The 22,253-nt window shown below is 34.4% G+C and overlaps 1 protein-coding gene across 1 annotated transcript; it reads left to right on the top strand.

Moving 5' to 3' along the window:
- Nucleotides 1-362: 362 nt before the first annotated feature.
- LOC130902190 (uncharacterized) lies at nucleotides 363-22,253 on the top strand. The gene is made up of 24 exons (XM_057814091.1): nucleotides 363-475; nucleotides 1,530-1,727; nucleotides 3,519-3,716; nucleotides 4,629-4,814; nucleotides 5,018-5,084; nucleotides 6,326-6,452; nucleotides 6,515-6,590; nucleotides 7,303-7,400; nucleotides 9,972-10,040; nucleotides 10,155-10,320; nucleotides 10,616-10,795; nucleotides 10,846-11,001; nucleotides 14,233-14,295; nucleotides 15,668-15,868; nucleotides 15,941-16,138; nucleotides 16,636-16,821; nucleotides 17,746-17,812; nucleotides 18,900-19,026; nucleotides 19,090-19,165; nucleotides 20,572-20,672; nucleotides 21,165-21,233; nucleotides 21,370-21,535; nucleotides 21,790-21,969; nucleotides 22,022-22,253. The coding sequence occupies exons 1-24, from the start codon at nucleotides 436-438 to the stop codon at nucleotides 22,180-22,182; spliced, it is 3,156 nt and encodes a 1,051-aa protein (XP_057670074.1). The 5' UTR covers nucleotides 363-435; the 3' UTR covers nucleotides 22,183-22,253.

Raw genomic sequence — 22,253 nt, forward strand, 5'->3', positions numbered from 1 at the left:
GGTGAGTTTTGCATTGAATTTTATTAATATCTGGTACATAAAAATAAATTATACTAAAATTTTTTAGTGAAAACTAAATTTATATTCTGATTTATAGCTAGTAAATTCCAGTATTTTCTTTTTTTTTATAAATAAATTATTCAAAGAATACTTTGTAACAAAACAACCATAATACATTAATAATCGTTTGTTTGTTTGTACTACTTTGTACTAAATATAAAATGGAAAAACAAACTTGTAAAATGAATAATTATCTAGATACTAAATGTATACATATAATTATAAATTAGACTTTAATAGTGCGACCCCACTCCGTAGGTAGCCAGGATAAAAATCGGTATCATCATCAATAAAAACTAGTCTGATTTAAGTTTACATTAGTTTAAGTTTTCTTAGAAATACTGATAGTATTTTGCAACTCGACATTGCAAAATTATGACTACCGTCGATAATTTTTTGAAACACCTCACTACTGGTAAGTTTATTAAAATAAATTCTTGTTTTTGAAAATTTAAAAATTAATCATTTATTCTTGAAGCAACAGTGTTTTTTGAGAGCGAAATATTTTAAAATTATTTTAAAATATTTAAATAAAATCCTTTTACAACCGTATCGCTTCGATTACTCGACTCAATTGACTCACGTCGCGCTGACGCAATCGTTTTATATGGTTAAGAAAGGTTCTAGTCTTGACTCGAGGCGCCTGGAGGATTCTATCGTTTTCGACAAAAAATTAAGATATTTACGCTTGCTACTAAGAGATGGCGATACTGTCTTTCTCTCTCGCCTGTATAGGCACGCGCTGCCTTTGAAATTACTTATAAACATCCTTAGAGGAATCGAATGAAGTCTACCAGCTCTGAAAAACATGATTATTCTTTCTGCTACACATTGCGATCGCGGGCCTTATTGATACGGCCCAAGGGCCGAAAGTGTCCCGCAGGCCGTATCTTTGATATGACTGGTCTACTCTAAACATTATAGTATATCTTGAAAGTCAAAATAAATAGATAAACCAAAAAAAATACTCAGTAATTGGGAAAATAATCATTTTTATTGAAACAATAATGATTCGTCGTTAAAAGCAATGGATAATTGGTAATACAAACATATTTTGGATCGATTATATAAAATGGCACAAACTACCATAATTTAACTTCTTAGGAATATCATTAGCTCTTAGTATCTTTATATTAATAAAAAACTATTTGTTTTTCCTTGAAAACACTTATTAGTTTGTGACTATGAGGTTATATACCGCAAGCGATTCACTACGTAATTCATAAACTGTCAACCACTACAAAAATGGACGCTCCTGGCATCGAAATGAAGTTGCAGTTTTATCTGTTTCCTAACCTAATATTGGCGCGAAATTTAAACTCTTTCGAACGAAATTTTAATGGTGGACCACATTTGTTTTGTTTGTTTTAATATTTCAACAGGAAAAGTCTTCTTTTCCTTTTTCAAAATTGAATTGAATTGAAGATAATAAGTAATTCAATTCTTTATATATTACTGTTTATTTCTAGAGTCGAAATATACGGATAAACCAGAAAATTCTATTAGATCCTACATAGTTTTTGTTTGCGGTGTAGTTTTCCTAACATGGTACGTCCAATGGTTGTGGAATAGAAGGTATCTTTATATTCATTCCAGAAAAGTACCAGGACCGATTGGACTTCCATTTATCGGATCAGCGTATTTATTTTTCTCATCTCAAACAAGCGGTGAGTAGAATAAGAGAAGATAATACAACGAGGCTATAACAATATATTATTTATTAGAATCGTAAAGTAAGTATTAAGTTACAGAACTAATTTTTTTGGGAGTTTTTCCTCTCTCTCCTCTTCAGAAGCTTTCGGATGCCTTATTCGTCACGCAACCCTTCGTGCACGAAGGATTCTATCTTCTCGAATCGCAGCCAAGACGCATGGTGACAAATCGGGAGTATAAGGAGGATGTTTCAATGTTTCCCAATCCAATTCGTTTAACATTTCCATCATAAGCCCAGCTGTACATATTCAGAAATATCTCACCACGAATTGGAATATCTGTATACAGGTTTCAGCTCATTTGTCAGTGAGAAAATCAACCGTAATCACTTCTCTCATGTCCCAAAACACCTTCCCACTTATAATGTAACCTTCAGCTTAATTGGCGCGCCTTTCTCTTGCCTTTTCCACTCAAATTCTTCTTCTTGCCACTGCAAAAAATGCGTGCAAACTTCCCAGTGTATGAATGAAATGAGTTTTTCAAAACATCTTATTCTGAAGCGTCGCATATGTTGTAAACTTGCTACCAGCTCTCACCGAATTTCACGAGTGAATTTTCTCGTTATTTTACACAATATTTGACCAAAAAACTTATAAAGAAACGTTGCACAACAGACACTGATATAACATCCTCGCCTGTGGCTATAAGTACACTAAAAATACGAGGTTACCCGGTTTTCTACGCCTCGTAACAGCCCAGTCTAACAACAATTTATTTTTTCATGATATCTAAACGAAAATTTTGCTTCTTTCAACATTTTCCGAGGTAACTGGAGCAAATTTAAAATGAATTGAATCTGAAAATTAAACCTACATCAATTTCAAATATTCTATTAGATATTTTTATATCAACTGAATTACCAATTATACCTGAAACTTTTGAAATATTTGCTTTAAATTTTGATAAAGATTAGTTAATTTACTAATGAAGATTTGGAGAGACTGGCATGCATCGAGGATGGTTCAAGAAGTACCTGGCATTACGTAGAGATGTCGGTAGTTGCTTGTATTAGTACACAATCTGTATAGCGTATATTTCGAGTTTGAAGCATAGAGATATTACCAATAGAGTAGGCACGCCTACAAGTGATAGCGTCTTGCGAATGAAAAGAGAAAGAGTGTCAGACGCTCCCACTTGTATGGGCGCCTATAGCATGCCTACTCTATCTGTAATATCTCTATGGTTTGAAGACGCTACGTAGAGCTAAGCAAAGTAGAGCTAAATATCTCATAAAACTGAAAATTTGGACATGAGAAAGCTGTGATCAAGATGGGCGCCGCGTTTACTCGAAATGGAACAGAAACATTCTTTCTACCCTTGGCGACCTATTTACAACGTTTCTTTTTGTCTTGGTAGCCGTAAAAGATGGAGTTTCCATTTAATTCTCATTCTAAATGTGAATAACGCTCTTTGATTCGTTTTTCGTGTAAATGCACCAAGCAGCTTGGTGAGAATTCGATTTCCAATGAGCATGGAAACCTGCCACAAGAATCACATTCCATGATGCAAAAATATCTTGTTTATTGTGTCAGCTAAATTTATTGTAGTTCGTAGAAAACATTTTACGCCTCGTAGGCAAACAAAATCCTATTGATTTGTGATTATGGCTGGGTGACATTTAGTGGAAATCAACCGCAATTGTAAGTGGTAAAGTCTAACTATGTCAAACGCGAATATAAAAAAAGTTGTTGTTGGTTATCATAATATCGTATTTGCTTATTCAATAATACACTATTTTTTTTTAGATATAATGAAAATTATTATCGATTTACAAGAAAAATATCCTGATATAGGTGCTTTATGGTTCGGTACTAAGCTTTATTACTCGGTGTCTAAACCAGAACATATTGAAAAGATTTTAACGAATTCCAAAGCTTTGGACAAAGATTTTCTTTACAAGTTTATGACATTAGCAATTGGTGAAGGTTTACTAACAGCGGGAGGTGAGTACTGCGATGAAATACTTGTCCTTAACAACTTCAAAATATACATTACAGTTCAAATGTTTTTTCCCGCTCCCAAATCTATTCATTACACATTTTTTGGATCAAGACATTTTTCTGTGAAGTTTGTATACGACTCGCTTTAGACTTGGTAAGTTTTAAAATTAGTAAAACCAATGAACTATATGTTGAAACTCGTTAAAAAAATATCTACCATCTACCAGGAGCTTTGGTCGTATAAAACGTTAAGTGCGGCATCGAAAAACGACAACAGCAGCTCAGATCAATGAATCTACGGATCTGCGTTTGAGTACGAGAAATAATCATCGACAAAATATCCATTAACTGCCGACATAATCTCTTTATTGTTGGAAAATCTTCGACCACCGAGCCATTTTTTCAAGTCTGGGAACAGAAAATAATCCGAGAGGGTTAAATAGGTGTGTAAGGTAGCAATTGAAACTTTGATTTTCATTAATTTTGGCTATTACGATAACGGAGATGTTTTTGAAGAAAAAGTGACGGGAGCTGGTAAAATTTGAAGGGATTTTGAGGAAAGTATTACGTTCTGGTCAACGCCTTATCGGCATTACAACGATCCCCAGCATTCCTTGGGGATGTACAAAGCGTATTTGAAAGAATTGGAAACGAAGAATATACTGAAAGTGATGATTCAGCCGTCACAGTCGCCCGACCTCGACCCGATTGAAATATTGTTGGTCAAATTGGACAAGGAAACAAGAACGCAGTATCCACTTCAGTGAAACACCAATAAAATCAAATAGACCACGATTATTTACCAAAATTGCACGTCGTAAAAATAAAAGGAAAAGGCGGAATCAAAAATTTGACCGACGGCGAATATGAGTATTTATTATCTGTTTATATCTGTTGATTTAATCTTTGTTGTAGTTGAAAAATGGAGGAAACATAGAAAAGTACTCAGGCCAGCCTTCAGTCAAAAAATTTTGAATGCTTACCAGGCGATTTTTTTGGAAAAATGGGAAAATTTTGCCGAACAATTGCAAAAAAATGTCGGAAACAAAGATGTGGATATATCTAAAATGATCGCTGATTCTACTTTGGATAGTATATGTGGTAAATTTTTATATTATTTTCATCACAATTGTATAAACTTCTGTCTTCTGCCCATTGGTTGCCCATTGATTTTTTCGAACACTTCTCACCAATATAAGGAATAATAGGAATCAGAAGATGAACCAAAATACAAAAACCCAAATAAGTTCTATTGATCTTAACTCACAGTTGTATCTAAGTACAATTCAAATATATTTTTTCAGAAACGGCTATGGGATTGAAAATGAGCGAACAAATTGAGCTAACAAACATATCGGAAACTATGAATAGGTAAGATATTATACTATACTTCGAATAAGGGTGCAGAGATTTTATAATTATTTCACTTAGTTCAATATCTAACAATATAAAACATTTACATCAAGCACCTTGAGCTTAATTACGTCTCTGAAGACGATAATTTCGTTATCGAAACGCACGTCAGACAGTGTTGATATGAGTGTTGATTTATTGATTATTTTAACAAAACATCCCAACACTCACTGTGATCCTGACAAGTTGTCATCGTGTTTCGCGTCGCGGTTTCGCGCGAAGCCTCCTTTCCCCCCTCCCTAGTTATTTGGAACGTATTTTCGTTCCGTTAAAATTTAACTTCCTAACCAGGGGTTTGTCTTCGTGGTTGTTCGGTCGTCGTAATTTTTGTGTTCCGGAATCTCGGAATCTGAGCCTTTTCAACTTACTTCGGCAAAGATCTAATCAATTTAATACATTGCCGACAAGTATTTTACGGGATAATCGCCATGTCGTGAGAATTATTTCCTTTGGATTGTACCAAGAAAGTCTGTTTGTTAACGTAAACTTTATATTTAACATAACTCCACAGAAAAAAATCTATAGGTGTTAAATCGAGACTGAGTGAAGGCGAACATATCCCACATCTCTTTGAGATCAATGTACTAATCGTGTGTGAAGTTCTTTCTACTGGAACCACATTCTTTGGTTATAATCTTCAAAGATATGCAGCTTAGGCACGAAAAAGTCGTCTAACGTTTGCACATAATGCTCCAAATTCACTGTAATTGTGCACTCCTTTCCATCGCAGCTTATACTGATTATAATTGATTGTAATAATTGTGTAAAGTGTCTCGAAGAGACTTAGTAAGACTGCCCACGTTTTCGACCGTTCTAGAAGCTCTTGGACTCTCGAACTTCTCGACCCAGGGACGCACCTTGCATAACATACACTTCGCTACATAATGACTTAATTCCCAAGAGCCAGGCTACCGATTGACATACCTTCAGCGCCTCTCCGAATAGCTGCATTCATATAAAAAGCAATACAAAACGCTCGTCAAACAGTGTTAGTGTGAGAGTTGATTTATTGGTTATTATAATAAAACATACCGACACCCACTGTGATCCCGATAGGTTCTATCGTGTTTCGCGTCGCGGTTTCGCGCGGAGCCTCCTTTTCCGTTTCGTTAAAACTTAGCTTCGAGGGTTTGTTCTATCTCTTTTTTTTTTCGAATTTCTATTATTAAAACTAATTATTCCTTTATTATTTTTATAAGAATGATGGAGATAATAACGTATAGGGTTATATACGTATGGCACCATCTGGTATTTACGTGGAAATTGTATCCGTTAAGCAAAGAATACGATAAAGTTGTAAGGAAATTCAAAAATTTCACATCAACAGTAAGAACATAAATTTTTCGAAAATATTTAATTATTATTTTATAGTTTTCTTGAATTTTTAGATAATTAAAAAAAAGGGGCAGGCGTATAATCACAAACAAAATATTGAAGATTCTGTAGCCATCTCTGGAAATGAAGGTACGCAAAATTTTCGCTTTAGTTTCCATTACATTACGAGGATGTTCCCAGAAGTGCCTGGCCTGACCTAGAGATGGCGATAGTAGTTTACAGTATATGTTTTTAAGTTTTAAAACACCACGTTGTTTAGTGTTTATTTGGCAGACATCAATAGTAAAAGTTTTCAGTGAATTTGTAAACAAGGAAAAAACTAATCATCGTTATATGATACAATACTTTCATTTGAAAGTTGATCTAGATTTTACTCTGGTTGAGATTATTCCTTAATTATCAACAGTAAAATATTGATTTCAAACGAGGCCGTACGACCTGCAAGGACCAGCATCGCAGTGATCGTCCAAATGAGGCGACGACTCCAGATGTATTGAAGAAAATCCACTTCAAATAACAAATCTAAATATTTCCGGCCGCAAACGATGATAATCTTGAAATAGACATTAAAACGAACAAAATAAAAAATATTATGTTACTTAATTAGGGAGAAATTTCCTCCCTCTTCACATACTGAAAAAAAAGGCTCGTCCAACTCTCCCGGCCAAAAAAAATGGTTTGAGTAATTTTTTTCCGAAAAACAATGAAATTTTTTATTAATTTTTTCAAACATTCAATACAATAGGGTCGGGTACATGAAGTTAATAAAAAAAAGTACATGTAATCAACACTACAATCATTTCTTAAACTCTAATTTGTTAATACGGTTTTCTATGTTTAGAATCTTCAAAAACACACTCATTTTTGGATCTCATATTGGAAAATACGAATTTTACAAAAAAAGAACTTCAAGATGAACTAGAACTTTTTTTAAGTGCGGTAAGTATTTTTCTCCTCCTAGTTCTATGGGAGATTCCAGAATATCTTCTTGCTCCGTGGTAGCTTTTCGTTTACAACAATTTCCGATTTAACTTCAGTATCTATCTTCAATTTGCTATTCCTATCTCATAGTTTTATCTCAGTTTATATGCTTTGTAGATTACGAAAAAGCTTTTGGCAAACTACAACACCATACACTCGTTCAAACACCGAGAAGACTTGACATCAACCAGAAAGATATATATTGGAACCAATCAGTTGCAGTTGGAGTTGATAACGAAGAAAATCCTTAAGTGTTAAGCGGGGATCAACTTCTGCTTAACATGTATTCGGAAAACATATTTCGAGAAGCTCTTGACGGTCAACAATTAGGTATCAACGTATTTGATACATGGATCAACAATATATGACACAATTCTGACAGGAGATAAAATGAATGACCTCAAAAAGCTCCTGGACATAGTTGTAATCATTATCAACATAAAAAAAAGAAATTTCTACATACAATAGTGAAGGGATTGAACGGGTAATAATCTGGAAGCTTGTTTATGTGAAGACTGGTCATCAGATCAAGTGGCGGGAAGAAAATTCATGGAAAACGTGATTACGAACTCTGACTTTGACCTCAACCAAGAATATGAGAATATTGTGTGGTGTAGAAGGCTTAAAAGTTAAGACCATGAACATATTGGAAGCACTTGGATGTGGATCTATCGAGGAATTTTGGTTCCAAGGACGGCCAGAGAAATCAAAGAGGAAATTCTGAGGGAAATAAGAAGAGAACGTGAATTGCTGGAGAAGGTAAAACGTTAGAAAACCTGGGACATGTGATAAGGATCTGGAAGCTTGTTTATGTGAAGACTGGTCATCAGATCAAGTGGCGGGAAGAAAATTCATGAAAAACGTGATTACGAACTCTGACTTTGACCTCAACCAAGAATATGAGAATATTGTGCGGTGTAGAAGGCTTAAAAGTTAAGACCATGAACATATTGGAAGCACTTGGATGTGGATCTATCGAGGAATTTTGGTTCCAAGGACGGCCAGAGAAATCAAAGAGGAAATTCTGAGGGAAATAAGAAGAGAACGTGAATTGCTGGACAAGGTAAAACGTTAGAAAACCTGGGACATGTGATAAGGATCTGGAAGCTTGTTTATGTGAAGACTGGTCATCAGATCAAGTGGCGGGAAGAAAATTCATGGAAAACGTGATTACGAACTCTGACTTTGACCTCAACCAAGAATATGAGAATATTGTGCGGTGTAGAAGGCTTAAAAGTTAAGACCATGAACATATTGGAAGCACTTGGATGTGGATCTATCGAGGAATTTTGGTTCCAAGGACGGCCAGAGAAATCAAAGAGGAAATTCTGAGGGAAATAAGAAGAGAACGTGAATTGCTGGACAAGGTAAAACGTTAGAAAACCTGGGACATGTGATAAGGATCTGGAAGCTTGTTTATGTGAAGACTGGTCATCAGATCAAGTGGCGGGAAGAAAATTCATGAAAAACGTGATTACGAACTCTGACTTTGACCTCAACCAAGAATATGAGAATATTGTGCGGTGTAGAAGGCTTAAAAGTTAAGACCATGAACATATTGGAAGCACTTGGATGTGGATCTATCGAGGAATTTTGGTTCCAAGGACGGCCAGAGAAATCAAAGAGGAAATTCTGAGGGAAATAAGAAGAGAACGTGAATTGCTGGACAAGGTAAAACGTTAGAAAACCTGGGACATGTGATAAGGATCTGGAAGCTTGTTTATGTGAAGACTGGTCATCAGATCAAGTGGCGGGAAGAAAATTCATGGAAAACGTGATTACGAACTCTGACTTTGACCTCAACCAAGAATATGAGAATATTGTGCGGTGTGGAAGGCTTAAAAGTTAAGACCATGAACATATTGGAAGCACTTGGATGTGGATCTATCGAGGAATTTTGGTTCCAAGGACGGCCAGAGAAATCAAAGAGGAAATTCTGAGGGAAATAAGAAGAGAACGTGAATTGCTGGACAAGGTAAAACGTTAGAAAACCTGGGACATGTGATAAGGATCTGGAAGCTTGTTTATGTGAAGACTGGTCATCAGATCAAGTGGCGGGAAGAAAATTCATGACAAACGTGATTACGAACTCTGACTTTAACCTCAACCAAGAATATGAGAATATTGTGCGGTGTAGAAGGCTTAAAAGCTAAAACCATGAACATATTGGAAGCACTTGGATGTGGATCTACCGAGGAATTTTGGTTCCATGGACGGCCAGAGAAATCAAAGAGGAAATTCTGAGGGAAATAAGAAGAGAACGTGAATTGCTGGACAAGGTAAAACGTTAGAAAACCTGGGACATGTGATAAGGATCGAGAGATAGCATTTGCTTCAACTCTTGAAAGAGTGGATTGGACAGAATATTAAAAATCAGGGACAGAAGAACCAATTCACACCATCAGAGACAAGATAAAATTCGTCGGTATCGTTTGCAACGTTTTAGAACTATCAATAACTTCTGTTATTATATATAGTGTCTCAAACAAAATTTTCTTCTCCGTATATTGGAAATTTATCATTTTTCAGGGTACGGACACGACTGCAACGGCAATTAGTAATACTTTCACAGTTCTAGGCATATTTCAAGATGTACAGGTGAATAAAAACAATACTATTTTTTATTTAGATTTTGAGGGATCCAAACCTTGTAGTAAGTTCAAATCGTTCAAAATCAAAATCAAAATTTTAATTTTAAATTTCGCCATCCAGCAAAAAGTTTTGGAAGAAGTCCTGGCAACTCTAGGACCCGATAGACCAGTATCTCCATCAGATTTACCCGAATTGAAATACACTGAAAGAGTTATCAAGGAAAGTTTACGATTATTTCCGGTAGCTGCTCATTTTCTACGAAAAATATCTGAAGATATCGATGCAGGTGAGTTTATTAAACGAAATGTTTGGAGTAATTGAAAATGCAAGCACGCGCTCAAGCGATTTGATATTGCTGTTTGTTTATTCCACGTGGAACTTTCAATGTTTCAAATATCTGTGAACAAATCGTATAACATATTTCATATTTGTGAAAATTGAAGCTAAGGAAAAATTAAATCGTATTCGATTGAAAAATACAATCGAAAATTTTATAAATCGTCAACTTGGCACTCTCGAGCAACGTAGCTTTTACTTTATTGTTTGTTATATAAATATGTTATTTGTTATGGATATTTTAGGTGATATAGTTTTCCCTGCGGGTAGTACTGTGTTTTTCGGATTGGTTCATATACAAAGGAACCCACAATATTGGCCGGATCCACTTAAATTCGATCCTGATAGGTTTCTACCAGAAAATGTAGCTAAACGACATCCTTGCACATATATACCTTTCTCTTATGGTCCTAGAAACTGTATAGGTAAGAAAAAATTTCTATTTTTAGAAAACGTGGTATAAAAAATGTTGTAGGTGCGCAGTACGCCATGATGAATATGAAAACTACCTTGGCAACTGTTATAAGAAGGTTCAGAATTTATACAAAATATAAAACCATCGAAGAAATCAAATTGAAAATAAATGTAGTACTTAGAATGAAGGAAGGACCTAAAGTTTGGGTGGAAGCACGTTAAAACTGACTAAAGAAAATAGAGATATAAATACTATTCTTCTCTTTTTCGTCTATCAGATTCCCTTCCAATAATTTTCGAATCTTTATAATTGAATTTATGTTCGATGTATCGATTTTTTTTATCGTATTGATAACCTCTTAGTCTATTTTCCAAATACTGAGATGTCTGTCCTATGTAACACTTGATGTATAATATTACTTCTTTTGTTTCAATTTAGTAAAATATTTCATTATATATCAGCGTTTTATTACCATTAAGTTGATCTCATCTCTAACAATGGTCGCATTCAGAAACGAAACAAGCTTAACACGTTCTGGAACGGCCGCCATGTTTCGGAACGTTACAATTTGTACTAGGTAAACGTTGCAAAACTGAAACGTGAAAAAAGTTAACGAAAATTAAGACAGAACAAGACCAGAAATTTGTAAAATCAACTACGTCCTTTGATCGAACGTTAATTAAAAGAAAAATAATTGAATTCATTAGCTCAATAGGTACGTTTTTACATATATGTACACCTGTCAAAAACGTCTTTTCAACGATCATTCTACTGTCATAACCTAAAAAAACATAGAACACGAAGAAGTGTTGACAGCGAACGCTCAACATGTTCGTAGCCGTTTCCGGTAGGTAGAAGTAGCGCTAAGCGCTGCGTCAGCTGATTGGGACCAATTTGTGCCAGGTAGCGGTACCTGTCATAATCTAAAAAAACACAGAACACGAAGAAGTGTTGAAAGCGAACGCTCAACATGTTCGTAGCCGTTTTCGGTAGGTAGAAGTAGCGCTAAGCGCTGCGTCAGCTGATTGGGACCAATTTGTGCCAGGTAGCGGTACCTGTCATAACCTAAAAAAACACAGAACACGAAGAAGTGTTGACAGCGAACGCTCACATGTTCGTAGCCGTTTCCGGTAGGTAGAAGTAGCGCTAAGCGCTGCGTCCGCTGAATGCGACCAATTTTTACTAGGTAGCGGTACTTGTCATAACCTAACAAGACACAGAACATAAAGAAGTGTTGACAGCGAACGCTCAACATATTCGTAGCCATTACCGATAGGCGCTGTCGCTGAATACCATCAATAATTGGTTTAATGCCTATACTATAGAGGGACTCAAACGAAGATCAAAATCGCAATGGGAAAGTCAAGTAAAAAGTGATCTGAACAAAATGGTGTCTGTGGATGGTCGAGTAATATCCAGGACAGGACATCTTTAGTTTAAAAAATGTTTAGAACGTGAATTCACTCAGAACGATGAATAAGACAAAGAGCTCTTGATTGAGCGGTTACTATACCTATTGGAAGGTACAACCGAATAAATATATGTATGTATAGTCTCTCAGGAGTGTATTTGTCTGTCTCAGCCCCTGTAGGTTGCTTCTATCTATCTTATTTTCCAATGCTTTTTCTATAGTTGTGTAGTTTATAACACAAAAGGGTTCAGGTCCCATGAACGACTTGTCTGTCAAGCAATTGGGTTTTGTGATATTGGAGCTTAGAGCTGTAATGACTGCTTGGCTATTGGACAAGATAATCATTTCCTGTTTGCTATAGTTTCGTTATATTCATTATGTAAGTGATTATTAATATAGATACGCGAATTTCCAGTGTCAAATCACATTTTTATAAAGACTGAAATTAATGGAAACGTAAAATTCTTATCTTTCAAAAATTATGAAAAAAAAACTAATTTCAAAACAGAAGAGACTTAAAATCAAATCGATTTTGAAACACAATCATCTATATCCCTTTGATATCGCATAATTTGTTGATGATCTTTTAATCGATTTTCTAAATACTGAGATGTCTGGCCTATGTAATCAGCGCTATAATTATTACAAAGTTTCAGATTTCAATAGAATATAAATAATCGCTTAGAACTTTGTACTACCTTTGGTTATATTTTTAGCATTTAACATGAAAAAAATTATTATGTAATAGATAGTTTTCCTTATTGAATATTGTTGTATAAATTTAATTTGGTTGAACCTCCCCACTCTCTATATTTTAAACACGAAAATCAGTTTAACTAAAACCAGTACGTGTTAATTTCTCAATGATAAACCTCTTCGAAATCGTATTAAAACGAATATTGTTAGTCTGACCTTGTAGAATTGATTATGACTCTCGATGACCTTTTTTCTAGAAATATCACTACTGGTAAGTCTATTCAAATATATTTACATATATGTAGTTATTTACTAAAAAAAATTGAAAAAATGCAAAAATACACGTGTATGCTTATACATAAGTGGTTTAAGATACAATATTTTAAATACCGTTTTATTGAATTTTCAAAAACAGCGAAAACTTGTTTCTAAAAAAAGTATTACTCCAATCAATTTGGGTAGATTTAGACAAGAATTTCGAAAAATCGAGATACACATCTATAAAGTCGTTTAAACTTGTTCATTTGACATCATGAAAATCCTCTCAAAACTCACATATAATTCGATATGAACAACTTTAAAAATGGGGGGTCAAAGGTGAGAAAAAAATCGTTTTTTTGCACATTTTTTGAAAATGTTTCGTTTTCTATGGACTTTACGCTATTAATTAATATTGTAGAACATTAAATTTTCTACAACTTAAGTTGATGATTCTTGTCAAGGAGGTTTTCTTGCTGGAATTAATTTTCGCGGGACAAGGTTAACAGGTATGTCAAGTTAATAGGTATTACTTTACATTCAGTCTCTTATCGAAACTGTGAGTGTTGGTATAAATAGTATACTCAGGATGTCCACTCGATATTAATAATTGATTTTAACTCATGGACATTTGTACTTCTATAAAGTCTCTGCATAATTTGCGCACAGAGCGTGAGAATCAAATACAAGCTCGAACTTTCAAGGCTACCAAGACAAGAAAGAACGTTCTAAACAGCTCGCCTTGGCGGGAATTGGGAGAAAGAGCGCCAAGCTACACGCCATATCCCGCCTAAAAGCATTCCTAACATCCACAGTTCTTTGGGAATTTTTTTTATTAATAATCCTCGTATTAATTGATTAGATATCGTTCATTCGTGATCTTTATATACTTAATATAGGATTATAAAACTAATCTTGGTATATTACAATATAAAATAATTATTCTAAAAGGTCGTACTCATTTCTTGACCTCTGGACTTAATTATAATTCGTCATGTCATTAAATCAGCAAACATTATTTACATTGAAGTCGAAACAGTGAACGTTTTTTATGTGTTCAATCAATATTCGAAGATAAATCTGGCGTATCGGTCTCACATTGAAAACGATGTCGAAGGAATCAATAGGAACGTCGATTACGATTGGTAGGTCTATAAACAAAAATTTGTTGTTATTGCTTTTATTTATCATTAGAATTTAATAACCGTCATCGATGATGTTGTCCTGCCGATTAAATCAACATCTTTTCTACGTTTAACAAAGCTGTTTCCAAAGAAATCCGGAAAAATGTTAAGCAAACACAACAGAGAAATGAAACAATGGAGGCCACCACTGGAAAAGATATTTTTGCCAAAATGCAAAATACTTTTTAGTAATATAGTTTACAGTAAATACCTCCAATGATCGGTTCACGGCAAGGTTTCATCTTAATTTTGAAAATAAGAAGAAAGAAAGTCCATTTCATTGAAGAATGATGAACCAAGATTGTTTAGACATTGATGAAACTATTATTTAGACTTGGACGCAAGAAATTGGATACAATTTTGTTTCCATGGATTTGGATTAATAGAAATCTGACGATACGAAGTGCGGACTAAATGGATGTGGTAGGAGATCAATACCACCGAGTTTGTTTTTAATCTTTTTGTACTAAAACATCAGCTGTCTACTTAATACTTCAACATCTGAACAGGCCTTAGAAGCGCAAGGTTTGGAGTCGCTGTACTGTTTTCCTCCATCTATTTTTGTTGTTTCACGCCAGTTCTCTTTTCCTATTCTTTCTAAGTCTTCTCTAAACCCTTCTATTCATTTTTTACGTAGAGGACCAATGTTCTGGTAAGCTTCCTTCGACAACTACGTCATCCTCGTTGTTATTAAGTGTCATTTTTACCAAACGTAATATTTTCTTAGGTATTTCGAGTGTTGTTAGCACCTGGAACAAATATTTAATCCTCGGTCATGTCCTGGATTGCCTATAGAATGAAAATTTGTTCACTAGTTGACTTTCCCTTTTTAAATCCCCCTGATACTCACCAAATTTTTCGGCCAAGTATTTGCCCAATCTATTTCTTATGATTCTGGCGAGGACTGCTTTATCCCATTGGTTTGGCATCTGCTCTTTTTCCCATATGTTTTTAATCAAATCCCTTGAGGGTTCACCAACATATTTAATAACTTCTATTGGAATCCCATTCCTACTGGCACTTTTACCATTCTTCATATTAATACTTCTTGTACTTCTATTTTCGCGTTTCCTCTATCGCGACTGGTTCATTCACTGTCTCCTCTTCTTCAAACACGTCTTCCTTGTTTCCTCTTATTCTATATTTAAGCAGTTCTTTGAAATATTCCTTCCACCTATCCAGCTTTCCTTTTCTATGTCTGTCTTGCTTGGTTTCTTCCTGCTCGCAGTCTTCATCAAACTATTCTTTCTTTATCTTCTTCCTCACTCTTCCTAATTCTTGGTGTATCATTGTTTCTAATATATCGTTGTTTACATCCATTAATTATTTTTAGACTCAACAAGTTATACGGAAAAACCAGAAAATATTGTTACTTCATACATAATTGTTGTTTGCGGTGTAGTTTTCCTAACATGGTACGTCCAATGGTTGTGGAATAGAAGGTATCTTTATATTCATTCCAGAAATGTACCAGGACCGCTTGGACTTCCATTTATCGGATCAGCGTATTTATTTTTCGTATCTAAAACAAGCGGTGAGTAAAATGAGGCATATACACACTAAGAAAACATCATAAACAAATAAAAGTTATTGTTTTTTTTTTTAGATATAATGGAAACTCTAATCGATTTACAAAAAATATATCCTGATATAGGTGCTTTATGGTTCGGTACAAGGCTTTATTACACGGTGTCTAAACCAGAACATATTGAAAAGATTTTAACGAGTTCCAAAGCTTTGGACAAAGATTCTCTTTATAAATTTCTTATATTCGTTATTGGTGAAGGTCTCATAACTGCAAGAGGTAAGTATGTACGTCCAACTCCTCTGGGTTCTCGCAATTTGTTACTTTATTTCTCTTTAGTCTCTTTTAAAGCTGATACCTCATCATTGTTATCATATCTCAAAAGTAGCAGCCCTCGCGCAAGTTTCTTATATCTTGTTTGTTGACCATGGATGAAATTTGCTCTTGCAGTAGCCTTCGTCACTTCTTCATATCTGTCTTTTCTCTCTATAACATGCAGCTCCATAAGAGCTTCGGCAGACACAGTCCGTTAGGCACTGCATATGAAGATAGCGAGTTTCTGTTGGTGTATCATGTCTCATTGCTGATTTTTCTGATCTATAACTCCAATATAATTTTTCTTTTGTCTATTCTTTCGATTGAAACCCCAAGCGACGTGGAGTACACCTCAAGGTTATAGTGGAACGAGCAAATGCGCTGTTTGGCAAACATTGCGATGAGCTAACGCAGATAAAGACGTTGAAAAACTTCTATACTTGATTCAATATTTGTTGTAGGTCAAAAATGGAAAAAACACAGAAAAATTATAAGGCCGGCTTTCAATCAAAGAATTTTGAATGCTTACCAAGCAGTTTTTTTGGAAAAAGGGGAAATTTTTGCCGATCAATTGCAAAAAAATGTCGGAAATAAAGATATGGATTTATTTGAACTGGTTTCCAATTGTACTTTAGACATTATATGTGGTAATTTTTTTTGTACACACTAATTAAAACCTTAAATTAATTTGGGTGGTTTTGGAATACTGAATAAATCTTGCAGCTCTAACAAAATTACGGTAAGGGATTTTCCAAAATATGCTAACTTACCCTAGTGGAAAATAGAGATCTTAATCATCATGATGCATTTTGATTTTTTGAAACCGAAGTAGTTTCCCAAGAATTAAAGCCTAGAACGTAAATTGCGAGCCGATGCTCCGGCTTTCGGCGTTTAGGGAGATTTACCCAGAAATAGTGACTCTAACAAAAAAATTACTAGAGTCCTTTTTTTTACAAAATTTTATGCTCTACATTTTTTGATTATACAGTTTTTTTCGAATTTCTCTTAGTTGTCGAGTTATTCGCGTATCAAAATTTTTTTGAATTACAAGTTCCAAAATTTCGAAAACCTGAGCTCATAATTTTGTTAAGAGCTGCTAGGCTTATTCAGTAACCTAATCTAATCTAATCTAATCTAACCTAACTTAATCTAACCGAACCTAACCTAACCTAACCTAACCTAACCTTTGAAAATCTAGAAAATCAGAAGCGCCCAATCTTTCGGGTTTAATCCTATTTTACCTGTACTATGACGCGCGTTTTGGTTAACATGTTATCATCTTCAGAGGGCGAAGTTAAACTAATTTATTTTCATTTCGTTTTTTTTTTATTGTGGAATTAACTGGAACCTTCGTTATAGTTGTTCTAAGCACCTAAATGCATCCAAAAACGTTCCGATTTCTACTTAGGGGACAAGAAAAAAGTAACAGAACGATATATCAGGTGAATATTGTGGCCGTAGTAGAAATTTTGTTGTTCCAGTATGACCACAAACGTCATTGTCAGATCTCATTGTATTACAATGTTTTTTCACTCATACTGATGATTTTTAATTGAAATTTTTTGTTTTAGAAACGGCATTGGGATTAAATATGAATATACAAACGGAAAATTCGAATTTTTCTAAGACTTTGGACAAGTAAGATATTATATTATACAGGGTGTGGCGCGAAAAGGTTTAATTAAAAGTAATGGCGGATACATTTATGTTTAAAATCTGAAATTACGAAACTGTACGTTTTGAATGACGCCGAGTTCGAATAGAAAGTTGTGACTCGATGTGACACTTTGTTATTTTAAATAGATTGAATTCTAGTTCTGAAGTTTTCTGAAGATGGGTTCTAAAAACTGATTCCAAGACTAAATAAATGCTTGGATCCAACTTTTGTTTTGTTCCTCGACTCCATTTACTATATCTCTCCATCAGTTTCTGTCATTTGTTTTTTCAATTCCCCCAGTTATTATCACTCTTCCATCCATTTCTTTCTATGCCTGCTTCTTCTTCTGATTTCCTTTCCTTCTATTTGTACTCTGTTGACAATTTATTTTTCTTCATCATTCGTTATCCCCTTTCACGTCCCTCCCCCCTCGGACGACTTCCCATCCCCTCTTTTTTCGGCATTTTTCTGGGACTCAGACCAATACTGTAGAGTCGGCTTCATCATCTTTTTAAATATTCCTTTTGCTTTCAGAATATAATCGAAAGACTCCTAGTCCTTAAATAATCAAGGCACTCAACTTTTTCAAAGTAATATTCCTCGTTTTCCATCCTGAAAGGTCTGTTTTTCCCCTGTTTCTGTGAGATATTTTCTTCTTAGTTTATAATACGAGGATGGTCCTTGGCCTGACCTGGAGATGGCAGTAGTAGAAATCAAGTAAAAACCACCGCGTCTGGCTAAAAAGAAGATGTTGTTTCATCAAGACATTGCACCAGCTCACACACTCGTTAATGCAATCGCCAAAATTATTGAATTAAAGTTTGAATGGCTAAGTCACACACTCTATTTGCCAGATTTAACCCTCTCGGATTATTTTCTGTTCCCAGACTTGAAAAAATGGCTCGGCGGTCGAAGATTTTCCAACAATAAAGAAGTGATGTCGGCAGTTAATGGGTATTCTAAGGAACTGGACGATTCTTATTATAAAAAGGGTGTTTGGAAATAAAAGGAGATTAAATTTGTCTACCAGGTACTTCTGGTACCATTTTTATATATATTTTTTTTTAGAATTATGGAGATAACAACTTACAGAATTTTCCACGTGTGGCATCATTTGGTATTTACTTGGAAATTGTATCCATTAAGCAAAGAATACGATAAAGTTTTGAAAGTTTTCAAAACTTTTACGTCAACAGTAAGAAAATTAATTTTTTTGAAGCTACTGAACTGATTTTTTACGGTTTTCTTGGTTTTTTAGGTAATTAAAAAGAAGTGGGAGGCTTATCATCACAAACAGAAATTGAAAGATTCTGTATCAGTATCTGAAGATGAAGGTAAAATCGTTATGTCAATTTTCATTTCAAAGAACCTCGCTGAATCCTTGTGGGAATTGGGCATATTGAGGATTTTAATCAGTGTGCTTTGAGCTATCATTGTATTTCGGAAAAAGTGGCCGACGCCCTTCCTCTTATTGTAATCTTGGACTTATTGGAGGTAGTTTTGAGGCTTTAGGGGGGTTTTTAGGTTCAGTATCATCAGGTGACTAATTCTCTTCCTCCCAGGGATCTTTAGGACACCTCAGCGGGAGTTTTCACAAGGTTGTGGGGTTTTGGTGTTTCGTACCCTTTGAGGTTTCAATTGGCTTGCTTAAAACTATCATTGTGCCAAGTTTCGAAAAAAATTAACGAAGACCTTCCTCTTATTGTACCCTTGGACTTATCGGAGGTAGTTTTGAGGCTTTAGGGGAGTTTTGAGGTTCAGTATCATCAGGTGAATAATTCTCTTCCTCCCAGGGATCTTTAGGACACCTCAGAGGGAGTTTTCACAAGGTTGTGGGGTTTTGGTGTTTCGTACACATTGAGGTTTCAATTGGCTTGCTTAAAACTATCATTGTGCCAAGTTTCGAAAAAAATTAACGAAGACCTTCCTCTTATTGTACCCTTGGACTTATCGGAGGTAGTTTTGAGGCTTTAGGGGAGTTTTGAGGTTCAGTATCATCAGGTGAATAATTCTCTTCCTCCCAGGGATCTTTAGGACACCTCAGAGGGAGTTTTCACAAGGTTGTGGGGTTTTGGTGTTTCGTACCCTTTGAGGTTTCAATTGGCTTGCTTAAAACTATCATTGTGCCAAGTTTCGAAAAAAATTAACGAAGACCTTCCTCTTATTGTACCCTTGGACTTATCGGAGGTAGTTTTGAGGCTTTAGGGGAGTTTTGAGGTTCAGTATCATCAGGTGACTAATTCTCTTCCTCCCAGGGATCTTTAGGACACCTCAGCGGGAGTTTTCACAAGGTTGTGGGGTTTTGGTGTTTCGTACCCTTTGAGGTTTCAATTGGCTTGCTGACTTAAAACTATCATTGTGCCAAGTTTCGAAAAAAATTAACTCTTATTGTACCCTTGGACTTATCGGAGGTAGTTTTGAGGCAGTAGGGAGGTTTTGAGGTTAAGTATCATGAGATGAATATTTTCATAGAAAAATTATGTTTTTTTATAGTAATCATGCGTATATACTCGATTTCCAAGCACATAAAAAAATCAGATTGATTTGAAAGTTATTACATTTAAAAAATATATGGAAGAATTTCATAAATTTGTATCATTATCATCACCAGAACCATATTTTTACTTTCCACAAACTAATCAGTAATATTTCCAATCGTTTGGGATGATTTGAAAAAAATTGATTCTCCTTATACTACTTTTTAAGCGAAAATAAGTTATCACAGTTTTCTTATTTTTAGAATCTCCAAAAGAAAAATTAGCATTTTTGGATCTTATATTGGAAAATACGAATTTTACGGAAGAAGAACTCAATGAAGAAGTAGAACTTTTCTTAATAGCAGTAAGTATAAATAAAAATTCTTCATTAATTGATTTTTTCACAAAAAAAACAACATATATCGAATTAAATTTAGTCTTCCTAGAAATAGAAATTTAATTGAGGTTTTAACTCAAAATCGCCTAATTTGCCTGTACTATAAATAAACTTCGACAGCATTAAGTTTCGTAGAAATTACAAAAATGTAAAATTTATGGAATGAAAATACTTCTGAAGAGGTGCAAAAGAAATCTATGTCATAACCGCGGTGGAATTAGCTTCTTTTGTTAATTACACTTTTAAATAGTTTCTGCTCTGTATTTTTTTGTATAATTAGCAAAAAATAAACCTCGTACATTGATAAATGCTCAAAAATTTTATAACAACACAAATAAATTTAATTATCATCCTTTTTTGCGTTTTTTTTTTATTATAAAACGATAATAAAATTTATCGTTCCAGACTCCTAATGAAATATTCTATTTTCTTCTTTTATTGAAATTATTTAATTTTTAGGGAACAGATACAACTGCATCGGCTCTAAGTTGTCTTTTCACAGTACTGGGTATGTTCCAGGATGTACAGGTAAACAAATGATTCAGTTTGATATAACTTTAACTCAAAACCAAAATAATTTTTTCGTAATGAACGATGAAACATAAGAAAAAGTCTAAAAATTATAGAGAAAATAATAATTTCCATTGAAAATTTCGTACTTTAGCAAAACGTTTTGGAAGAAATCCTGGCGATTCTAGGACCCGATAGACAAGTATCTCCTTCAGATTTACCCGAATTGAAATACACTGAAAGAGTTATCAAGGAAAGTTTACGATTATTTCCGGTAGCTGCTTTTTTTCTAAGAAAAATATCCGAAGATATCGATGCAGGTGAGTTGATTCAATATCAAAATCGAAATATATAAAGTGATTCGTTAATTTTTACACAGAGAAACCCGATATTAAGAAACAGAAGGGGATACTTTCAGACCATTTAAAACACCCTGTATCTCAAAATTGACCTACAAACATTCCAAAGAAACTCGCTTTTAGTACAATACTAACAATTTATTAAATAATAAAGTATTTTATTGATTTTAATATGGTGCAAAAGTGAAAAATTTTATGTGTTATGGATATTTTAGGTGATATAGTTTTCCCTGCGGGTAGTACTGTGTTTTTCGGATTGGTTCATATTCAAAGGAATCCAAAATATTGGCCGGATCCACTTAAATTCGATCCTGATAGGTTTCTACCAGAAAATGTAGCTAAACGACATCCTTGCACATATATACCTTTCTCTTATGGTCCTAGAAACTGTATAGGTAAATATAGAATTTATTATCTAGAGTCAATTAATTAATACCGTTTAATTAGGAGGACAATATGCTATGATGAATATGAAAACTATTTTGGCAACAGTGTTAAGAAGATTCAGGATTTATACGAAATATAAAACCATCGAAGAAATCAAATTGAAAACAAATGTAGTACTTAGATTGAAAGAGGGACCTAAAGTTTGGGTAGAAACACGTTAATAATTAATAAATTATAATGTGGAATGTGTATAATATTCAAAAAATATAATTAAATATATCATTTAACTCAA

This window comes from Diorhabda carinulata, chromosome X, assembly GCF_026250575.1.
Source record: "Diorhabda carinulata isolate Delta chromosome X, icDioCari1.1, whole genome shotgun sequence".
NCBI lineage: Eukaryota > Metazoa > Arthropoda > Insecta > Coleoptera > Chrysomelidae > Diorhabda > Diorhabda carinulata.

Bases quoted from the DNA above. Each gene is read 5' to 3' on its own strand.
- LOC130902190 (XM_057814091.1), top strand. From the start codon at position 436: ATGACTACCGTCGATAATTTTTTGAAACACCTCACTACTG. The intron at 5,085-6,325 runs GTAAGATATTAT...TATTTTTATAAG, and splicing joins ATATCGGAAACTATGAATAG to AATGATGGAGATAATAACGT. The intron at 14,296-15,667 runs GTAGGTCTATAA...AATTATTTTTAG, and splicing joins AGGAACGTCGATTACGATTG to ACTCAACAAGTTATACGGAA.